Source organism: Fringilla coelebs, assembly GCF_963513975.1.
Source record: "Fringilla coelebs genome assembly, chromosome: 1".
NCBI classification, from domain to species: domain Eukaryota; kingdom Metazoa; phylum Chordata; class Aves; order Passeriformes; family Fringillidae; genus Fringilla; species Fringilla coelebs.
The window spans coordinates 84,997,838-85,008,440 of record NC_140028.1 but is presented as its reverse complement, the minus strand read 5'-3'; the positions used below and the strand labels follow the sequence as shown (position 1 = coordinate 85,008,440).

At 36.9% G+C, this 10,603-nt stretch overlaps 1 protein-coding gene across 1 annotated transcript in view; it reads right to left on the bottom strand.

The window, feature by feature from the left end:
* Positions 1–1,555: 1,555 nt before the first annotated feature.
* EXOC2 (exocyst complex component 2) overlaps positions 1,556–10,603 on the bottom strand; it is a 126,866-nt gene continuing 117,818 nt past the window's right edge. Inside the window, exons 25-28 of the mRNA XM_084220647.1 lie at positions 9,285–9,407; positions 6,890–6,951; positions 5,015–5,074; positions 1,556–3,086 (exon numbers count right to left, since the gene is read on the bottom strand). Coding sequence (XP_084076773.1) covers positions 2,993–3,086; positions 5,015–5,074; positions 6,890–6,951; positions 9,285–9,407 — 339 coding nt within the window. The 3' untranslated portion in view covers positions 1,556–2,992. The remainder of the gene's footprint in view (positions 3,087–5,014; positions 5,075–6,889; positions 6,952–9,284; positions 9,408–10,603) is intronic.

Sequence of the window (10,603 nt, the reverse complement as noted above, 5' to 3'; positions counted from 1 at the left end):
TTACGGAGCAGCCAAAAGCCCCCTGCAAAGCACAACTGCTTCTCATTTCCTCCCCTGTTGCCATACAGTGAAATTAAACTGGTCAGAGTCCTGGGAAGATGCAGGAGGTTTAGCACACAGAATTCATCCTGCCTGATCCTCAGTCATCTCATGCCTATTCTTATCCTTAAAATTCAGCACAGGCATGAAAAGTAGCAAGACTGTGTTTCTTTCTATATTAATAAGCCAAGTGGCTTTTAAAAAGCTATAGGAAGATGTTAAACTTGGACAATGACACTGTATGAGCACATTTCATAAATGATTTCCAAAGAATGTCAACTAAAAAACCCTTTTGTGAGTGAGAAGGAACAGGATTTGTTCATTCTTTCATGCTACTAGAGTTATTTCATTAAGTTAACCCTCAGATATGTAATGACTTTCCCTATATTACATATTTTTTTCCCCTTCACTTTACAGGGGGATTAAAACTTTTTTTCCTGTGTTGTTCCCTAATTATTTTATATTGATGCAGCATTTGTTTTTTATTTCCTCTTTGCCTACCTCTTGAACTACTCATGACTATTCAAAATAAATGTCAAAATACAGTAATAGAAGAATGCCTCAACATCTCCAGAGGCTGAATATCTCAACACAACATGTTATGGTCGAATTTTCCTGTAAGTCTTTACTTTAAGGCAGATATATTTTGCAGCCTTATTAATTTCTATATTTTTCAATTATATAAGAAAAAAAGCACTCTAGGCTTTTATTTCAGTGACACTTTTTTTCCAGTTTGTATCAATTTTAGATCTTTCTAGAAGTTCAAAGTTCATGTAAAAATTCACTTTATTTTCCCTTGTACTGTTTTCAGCATTTACCTTGCTTTAAATGTCAGAACCTTTCACTTCTGTTGCTTTGATTTCCTTGCTGCATCTCTTCTCTGCAAGCTGTAACTGATGGCATATTCTGGTGTGGTCTCCCTGTCTTTTCCCACTTTCAACAACCCTTTTTAAACTCAATTGTATTTTCTAACAGTTTTTTATTGCAAAACCCACACTGACCACTTCTTGTTTTTTAATGTTCTTTTCAGAGGAACTGCAGCCTGCTGCACCTTGGCTATGAAGCCTCAGCAGTCCCAACATCCCTTCCATGCAAAGGGATTCCAATACCTCCTGTTGCAGCATGATACTCACTGACCTCCTTAATCCACAAAGTGGATTTATTCAAGAGCAGTGCTCTTACTTGACTGTGAACATTTATTCATATCAGGTGGGAGGGATTCAAGGAATGTTTTGATTCCACATTATTCTCATTGCCATCAACGAGATGTTCTGAAGCCTAAGTTATTTCAGAGAAGCACGTACACAAAAGTCCGACTTCAGGTTTTAAAGACAAGCAACAAGCTGCTCCAGTAAAAGATGAATAAGAGAATGATCTTACAATGAAGAGATGTCTGAATATATATTAAGACAGTACAGACAACAGAATAAGTTTTCAATACTTAGCACATGTCCAATACGAATACAGAAATTGTAGGTTGCCAAAATTCAAAGAAATAATATTTCTTGGAAAGTGAGGAATTCAAGAAGAGCTTTTGACCATATTTCTTAATATTTTATTATTCTGAAGTGAAATATTTTACAGAACTGGATGGCTATTTCAGTTATATTAGCAGTTGAGACTATGACCGCCACAGAATGGACAACACTTAACAAAACAACATTGATCCAGGCGCTTAATGATAATAACATATATTTGAAGTCTCACACTTCCATTTAACATGCTGCTACTACTTACACAAAACGTTTTAACAAGTAGCTACGTGTGCATCAAACTTTCTCCAAGATTACATTTCATAGGAATTGTACGCTGCATTTTTAAAGCACATAAGTGGCAGAATAAATGAGCTGACATCAAGAAATTGTTTGAAAACTATGCACTATTCCTGAAATGATTTGCTCAAAATGACTGTAATAACAGAAAGAATATATTATTACTGCATCATTTAATTCCAAGCCATGATATCAATTATAAAATTAAACCCATTTGTTACCCCCCCAAAACAATGGCAGCAAAACTGTTCTTCTCTCCTGAACCCCTATTTCCCCCCCAAAAAATTCAATAACTAGTGGAGAAAAGAGGAAAAGAGGACTGACTAACAAGAGGAAGACAGTACTAAGCCTCTAAGAGCAGGGAAAGACAAGAAGAGTAAGAAGGAAGAAGCAAAATGAATGATGTATTGTGCTCCTCCTTACTATGTGAGTAGCTCTTAACTATTCCAATCCTTAACACCAAAGAATATATTACCTGGACATTTTTTCTACTAATCTTATAAACTTGGAGTGCTTTTCTGGTAATTTCCAATGAAAGTAGATTTCAGATGTGAAGGTTACCATCAATATTTGAAGAGAAGGGAGAAACATGAAAGGCAGCAACATGTTTAATGAAAAATAAGAGAATAAAAGCCCCCAAGAAATCAGACTTACAAAACTGTAGAGGAGAACAGCAAAAAAAAAGTTACTATTTTAAATGCAAAAGAAGCAGTGTACTTAATATGGTATCTGGCTTTTCAATAGTTGATAGAATTTGTGTCTTCCAGTCACTTCAGTATCACTCTACACCTAGAAATTAAGATTGATACACTGAACAACATGAGTAATACTCAAATTTAAGCTGACATTTGCTAAAAGTACATTTCAATGTATTTTTAACAAGTGAAACTAAGACTGCAGAACAGTAATGAATATTTCTTCATGAACAAATGTATGTAAACAAAATTGACTTAACTCCCTCCACAGAGTGAAATACAGTAGACAGAAAACCATTTTATCAAAGTATGTAGGAACATCAGTCTCTCTCAGCAGGACACCCCATAACATTACTGAGAAAGTTGTATCTCAATTTATTTTCCAGTGGAATTCTTTTTAGTTTTTTTAAGGGTGTTCAAAAGAATTGAAGCAGTCCAGAAAAAATGTATGATGCTCAAGCACATTTGTCTGCATTGTGTTGTGGTCTATGTTTTCATCATGGCTGATGAAGAAGCTTGGAAACAGGTCAGCTGCAAGTGCATGCTGCTTTTGAATTTGTTTAGCAGCTCTTCTAGTAACCTGCAAAGGGAAAAGTTACAACTTTAGAAGATTCTCAACGGGGAAGGATTACTGCAAGTTTTGACTATTCTGTCTGTGACTTCAGGTATGCTATCTGCTTTTCTTGCGTAGCTGAACTGCAAATTTGGGTTCTCAGCCTTGTCTCTGGAAGGTATTTGCAGATTTCTCTTAAGTATTAGGACTGAAAGATCAAAGATATTATGACTGTTCTAGGAGAAACATTAATTCAACACAATCATGTTGTTTTGTCCCTAAAAGAAAAACTGTGTATGAGTTAATTCGGGGGCATAACATAGTTAATTTACATCTACCCAGCTGTCAAGAAAGTACCTGGTGCAGTGGATAGTATTCATTATAATCCATAAACTACAGGTGTAGGAGCAATGGTGTTGAAGGGCCTGTTGTAGAAAATATTGATTGTAACACTGGAGATGCATTAAGTTGTTTTATGGTCTTGGCTGTGTGTTTTATTTTCTCCTTAATCTAGGGAATAATGTGATCTCTGAATTTTCTGCCCTATTTCAAAAGCAAGCCATATAGGGCAGACATTTATCACCTGAACTTTTTGGCATGCTGCATTATTGAACAGCCAGTAACAACAACAACAAAAAAATATATTATGTGTTCAAAAAAAAACCCCAAACAACTAGCCCAAGAATAGCAACTTGAACCAAACAATCAATATCTGCTTCCTCAGCGGGTCCTCTGGAAAAGGATAATGTCACTGTAATAATTTAGCATCATGGTAGTGATTGTGAATGAACACAAAAAAACAGCTCTCAGTCAGAGCACAAATGTGTTATTTTACACAAATACATGTAGATTACAATGAGCTGCCTGGAACAATGACAATTGCCAGGCAGTGACCTGGGAAACAACAAGTTCTGCACTCCTGGGGCTCAAAACACCAAGGTAGATGTAATAACGATGCAGTTCTTGATTCTCATTTGTCTCATGAAGCTCAGATGCTTGTGACTAAGTGAAAAAAAATTCTACAGGTGTTTTGGAAAATCTGAGTTAAAAGATCTCTCCTTACTCAAAACTGATTTCTAACTTTAATAAAGCATACGAGGTAAGTAAAATGAGGAGGTATCTTGAGACTTGTTGTGACTAGAGAAGAGCAGGTTTGACTACACAGACAAAGGACATCTGGAAGAAGGCACAGACCACAGACCATGAGCTGCACAGACTCTGTATGTGTCTACAAAACAGTCTAAATTCTGACCGCTAAGTGCAAACTGATTTGATGCAGGAAAGTACAATGAAACCAATCTCTAGTTCAAACCATCTACACTTACACTACTCTACTCATTACAAATCTGTCCTAGTTTTACTCTTTATTATGCTGTGGTTATAAAAGAGACTATCAAATACCAGGCTGGACACAGCAAAGCAACCTGTTTGTCAAAGCTTGTTGTGGTGGAAAAGGAAGAACCCAAAATTCCTCCTGCTGATGTTAAGAAAGAGCCACAGACCCTTTCTATTTGTTTTTGAAAGGAAACATGCCAGTTTTATGAGTTCCCCATATATCAGCTTGCAAAAGCCTGAACTTGTTCTTGGCCATTTTTTAAATTGCTACTAAATTCACTAAAACAATACAATGGAACTCACAGAAACCTTAAGATTAAAAAGGAAGGCTAAAATAGACAGATACTACAAGACAAACACAAAGCTACACTGAACTTATAAGACTAGGACGGGCAAGCAGGATATGTCACAAAGCCATTGGCTCCTCTGGGTAATTTAATAGGCCATGAACAAGGCAAGGACTGAGCTTATTCTTGAGTCTGTCCAAAAAGGCTTCTGCTCTGTAATGCAGAAGGGTCAAATACGGAAAGTTAACCCTTTTATAACAAAGTTTTCTTACAAGAGTAAAAAGCAATGGCTCCAAAGACCATAAAGGAAACAAGAGGGTGCATTGTACTCACTTTCTGTCAGTCCCACTTGAGAGCTGAGGCAAGGCTTCCAAAGCTTGCTTAAAGCTTGATCTGCAAGGAAAACAAAAATACCCAGATTCTGCTAGTACAAGACTCAGCATTTACAGTTTCTCTCTATAAATCCTATGGAAAGATGCTATATTTTTTCCATCCTTTTTTTAAAATAAATTGACAAAATATTTACCTGAGACCTGACATCCATATGCAAATTGAACATAAAATAGTCATGGGGTCAAGCATGTATCTTGACATTCCTAATGTAATGTACAGCATACATCAACAGGAAATGTTATATCAGCAGCTCACTGAAGACTGTCACATCCTGGAAGAGGCCAGCCTGCCTTCTGCCTAAAACTAAGTGACCATCAATCAGTGTTTGAAGAACAGATAAAACACTGATTTTGTCTCTCTGTGCTTAGCAGACAGACCACTGCATTCTGCCTTACACAAGGGTGCCTTCAAAGAGTATTCCAGTGGGTTTGCATTGAGGTAACATAGAGTCATAGAATAATTTTGGTTGGAAGGGACTTTAGGTCCAACCCTGATCTCAAAGGGCCCATTTCAAGATTAGGGGTGGTTTCTTTGGGCCATTGTCCAGTCAAGTGTTGAGTAACTCCAAAGATGGGGTTCCCACCCCACTCCGGGCAAGAGGAGTGGAACAGAAATGAGGGAACAATGCAGAACCTGCACAGATAGGTAGAATCTTGTCAGCAAAAGATTAATATGCTGACTTATGGCAACTACTGCTAGTTACAAGTCCAGCAATAAAAAAACCTCTATAAAGCTCTGGCTTTCAGGGTTCACTGTACTTTGCCCTATTACAGACAATATAATTTTGATTTTATCCAACCTGAGCCAGTGCCAAGCAGTTTTCTTTCAGTAGTTTTTCTTTTAGGGGCCTTTGTCACTATCAGAATAGGGAAGTGAGTACTCTGAATTGGAATGCAGTGACACCAGGGGACACTATGTGCGACTCTGTGAAGACACATTAAGACTGCAATGTCTTCTACCAAACTGCTGATTAGGTAAAATGGTCAAATTACCACCTGCAGGGACATATAAAGCCAATCTTAAAAGAAGTGAAGGTAATCAAAATAATTAATGAATCTGCCTGTATCCAATCCCCACCATAATCACCTAGACATTTCAATCAATCAGCTTCACTCAAAACTGCTGAGAGCTATTATAGCCTGTTTTTACATGCCTTGGCTGCATCAACCATTGATGGTGCTAATGCTTTCTCTTCTCCCTTTATATTAACGTGTGTGAGTGTCCCACACACTATTTATCTTTGGTCTTGCCTCAGTGAGAAATGATAAATTGCTGAAAGCCTTTTGAAGGTGTTGACTCTTGGAGACAGTGAGAAGCTGAATTCCCTTTCCCTGATTAGGTGTGGAGAAGAAGCAGGGTATTACATAAGCCTACGGAGAGCCCTAATTCTTCATATCCCTGTAAGGAGACCCTGCCAGTATCTGGATCTGTAGACCCTCTGATGAATGTAGCCCATTATTTATGTTTTATGAGATTGCTGTGAAAAACTGGATAAAACTCATCGAGATCTGCTTGTGTCTGGCTTTAGCACAATTATCCTCACCAGCTGTACTGCTGTTAAGAAGTTTTACAATTTGTTTTTTGTGGCAAATACTAGTTTGTGTCTAAAAGTCCAAGTAAAAAACAACAAAGAAGTAACTATTTTCTTTCAACTGATAAAATCTTGCTAGGCATCTGATTTTTGTATATTTACACAATAGATTGCATATTCAATTTGAAGCAAAATTTCTTCGTTCTAAATTTACAGTATGTGTTTTTGCATGTTTACCAAGGAATCCATTACACTGCAAAAAGTGACATTACAGCACATCTTACTTGCTTTCAGGTGTTAGGTATATGGCCACGGTATCCCTCAATGCACAGATTTCAAGTTTTGCCTAAAGACAGAAATACAAATATTGAAATAATGACACAGCATCCTTTCATCAACTGTATACAAGCATCCCAAAGCTTCACCTTCTTGAGAGGCAAATACTATTGCACGCTGCCCTTGTAAGCAGCCTTGGCTTTTAACAGTTTATTTCCTGTATTCTTTGTTGCCGTGCTACTCTGTCAGGAGACTGCTCAAAGGAACAGCTTCATACTTTTGATTCAAGTCAAACTGTTTACATGGTCACTGTGTAGTAGTCAAAAAACACTGGTTTGTCTCTCAGTAACAGTAACAAATCTTCAATTCTGTTTCACTTTTTCTGTACTGTGATAGAAAGATAGATCCAACTTCTTTTTTTTCTTTCTTTTTAAAAAAAATTAAATACAGTGAGCTTAACTTCTCACAGTGCTGCCTAGCCAGGGAGAAAGGAAACACAAAAATACAAAAATTTGTCAATGCACATTTTGTGCTTGGCTTTTCTGGTGAGTTAATTTTTTTCCATCAGATGAGGAAGCAGAATGATTGTACTTTGTTTCTTTTGTGTCACCTGGCGGGCATAAGAGCCGGGGATTTTATTCCTGCACTGTACTGTGTGCCCAACTATCAATTTTCACTTAGGTAAACTGTGGAGGAGACTGAACTCACAGGTTAAACAAACTTCATAGATCATCCATTGGTCTTTGAAAAGCAAGCATTATCATCACAACTTTTATATGAAATAGAAACACTCTGCAAGAGACCATGAAATAATTTCATTTAAAAATACAAAGTGATCTTCGTAAAAATTAACATTCTGTTCTTTTAAGCATAAATATGAAATTTAATCCAGTTAGACATTAGAGTAACTGATTTACATTTACACACAACATTAATCTTCCAAAACAGAACGTTTAACAATACAACACAGACAACTAATTCCACTTCTAATGAATGCCTTTGGCTTTTAGGTATCTCCCTCATCTGTCCTCCAGGTAGGAAGACCAGACAAATTTATGCTTTTTTTTAGAGCCAGAACTTCCGGGCACAAAATACAACATAGCCACCCCAAATTTTATACTCATCAGAAATGCTTTTCTCAACACACAGTATTTTACCTCTTTTTGTATAGTGCTCCAAGCTCATGAGTTGTGGAGTGTTTTTGAAGTCCTATGCCTAAGATTCTGGAGTCTTTTCTACATTTTAGGAGGTACCAGTACCCCCTTCTCAAGTACCACAGCCTAAGTAAACCTGATGGAAGGGTGAGCCCTGCAAAACCGTGGGTCATAGGACATGGGAATACAGAGTGAGGCTTGAATGAGAATTTTTTGTTCAGCCCAGCAAGGCTTGGATGACACTCACACTGCTGCTGTCAGACAGGATTTTCCATGTTCAGAGGTGCAGAAAATGACCATGAGTGACAAACAGCAGAGAGAAAAGCCTTTCAATTACAGGCTTAGGCAGCAAGTCCCTACTTGCTGGTGGGCTGTTTAACTAGACAAAAGTGGGATATAGGTGGGTTGTTTAACCAGACAAAAGTGGGATATAGGTGGGTTGTTTAACCAGACAAAAGGGATATAGGTGTAGCTTTGTTGTTATTCATGGTTTAAATATGGAGTCAATCTTACTTGGCTGTGATCTTCCTATACTAATTCTCTATCCAATGCCATTACTAGCAGCAACTGGAAAACAAGGCTTACCACTGTATATTATTTTCCCATCATAATGCAAGAATGCTGTCATGTACAATGAAAATAGGGAGTTTGCTCTTTTTCTGTTACAGCCATAGCAATCTGACTTAAAGGACTTTTTAATAAAAAGGTGTTTTTCTAAGAGTGCTTTAAAGCTTACCCAATACCAAGTACAACTACCAATCCAGCTGCAAATAAAGACACCAAAGCTATTCTGCCCATGTTACAACAACATGGTGTTGTAGAGAGAGTAAAACAAACAAGTGACTAGTCCTGCAAAGTCTTACAAGATCCTACTGCATCCTGTTTTAGGGATTTTTAAATCTCAAAATATCACTACATTGTTTTTTTCCTTTTAAAGTGATTTTTTATGTCAGGTCAAAAAGACTATTTGACAACATTTCAAAGAGATACCATTATGATGCTTTTTATCTCATAGAATACAGGTAGCCTTTTAATGCTCTCTAACACAAAAATAACCCTAAAATATAATAAACCCAAGAAACAGTATCCCAAAGGGTATTCATCCATAAATCTGAAATAGGTTGTAAACTAATCCTTTTTATCTCCTTGCTTTCACTGCTACAGTAAGTTGAATACCCAGATTATACCTCTGTCTGTTATTCTCAGTTTTCTAGATTCAGATGTTTGACAGTACAAAGTATTCAGGTACCTGTAAAGCTCCATTTTTGCTGAAGGATGAAACACATTGCATCAGTCGACTTAGTTCTTCAGATACTGCTTCTACAACCCTTGACATTACCCGAGGAACTAAGTCTTTGGAAATGGTAAACACCTAAGTTTAATGAAAGAAGAACCATGAGCACAACACCCACATTAACAGAGGTATTTTCAATACTAACATTTCAATAAAAACCTTAAACATCTTTGATTGAAAGGTCTTCTTCATTTTTATCAACATACCAAAAATTCAAAAGAAACTAGAATATGAAGGATGTCTTTTGATGCTTGCCCTGCACTTCAACCAATCCCTTCTGTTAACAGCAAATTTGGCTATGTGATTTGTGATAACCTTCTTGCTATACCAAAAAGCAGCTAAACTTCAAAATATGTGGTTTTGGCTGATGGATGCAGATAGTCAGGTGGCTGTAGACAGACTGCTGTCTTGTAGATAGCGCCTTTAATTCAGAGTTGTGTGTCTGACTGACAATTACACATTCAGCCACTTTTTACCCATATATTTTGCTGTTTTTTCTCCTTTACATTTGACCACTGTTGAATGGCTAGTGTTGTTATCTCTGTGGCAGAGATAAAGGTTTGACAGCCTGTGCGAGTATGAGGGTGTCAATGGATTTTCATTTAGACTCTGCTACTGCTGCCATTTATTAGTTCCCTGGCAAAAAAATTTAAACCTTACTGGTTTACCTATGCATCAAAACCATCTTTTTAGCCACTTATTTGTATAACTTTTAAAAGTTGCATATTCAGAATAGTAACTGCAACACAAAGTTATTAAATCTATGCCTGAAGCAATGTATGAAGAGACCAATCTTCCTTAAAGGGAGTTTTACAGAAGTGAGAAATTGTTGTGGATTTAAAAAAAAAGAAATCATGATTTTTCTATAATGCATTTGGGAAAATGCAGGCCAAGAGGTTGGAATATAGGAGGAAGTGAGATTATAGGTTAGATACACCAAACTTGTGTCAAAGCTTAAAGGTGATGATAAAGCTGCATTAAACTGCACAGGGCTGGGAGAGAAAGATGACACATGAAGCTGGAGTGGTGTATGTAAGCTTAAGTATGTGTCTGGAGTGGTACAAGAAGGAAAATGAGATGTATAAATTTTGAAGCATTTCCCCAGTTTCTGCTTTGAAAAATTCTAAAGAACTAAGTAGTGGATTGTTTTGCTGGAATACCTTTGCTTTTACACAAAGTTTAGATCCCATGTCAGACAAGGAAATTTAGTAACTGACAGAAGATATTAATACATACGTGTAAAAATCAGCAAGGAAAAAAAAAAAAAAAACAAA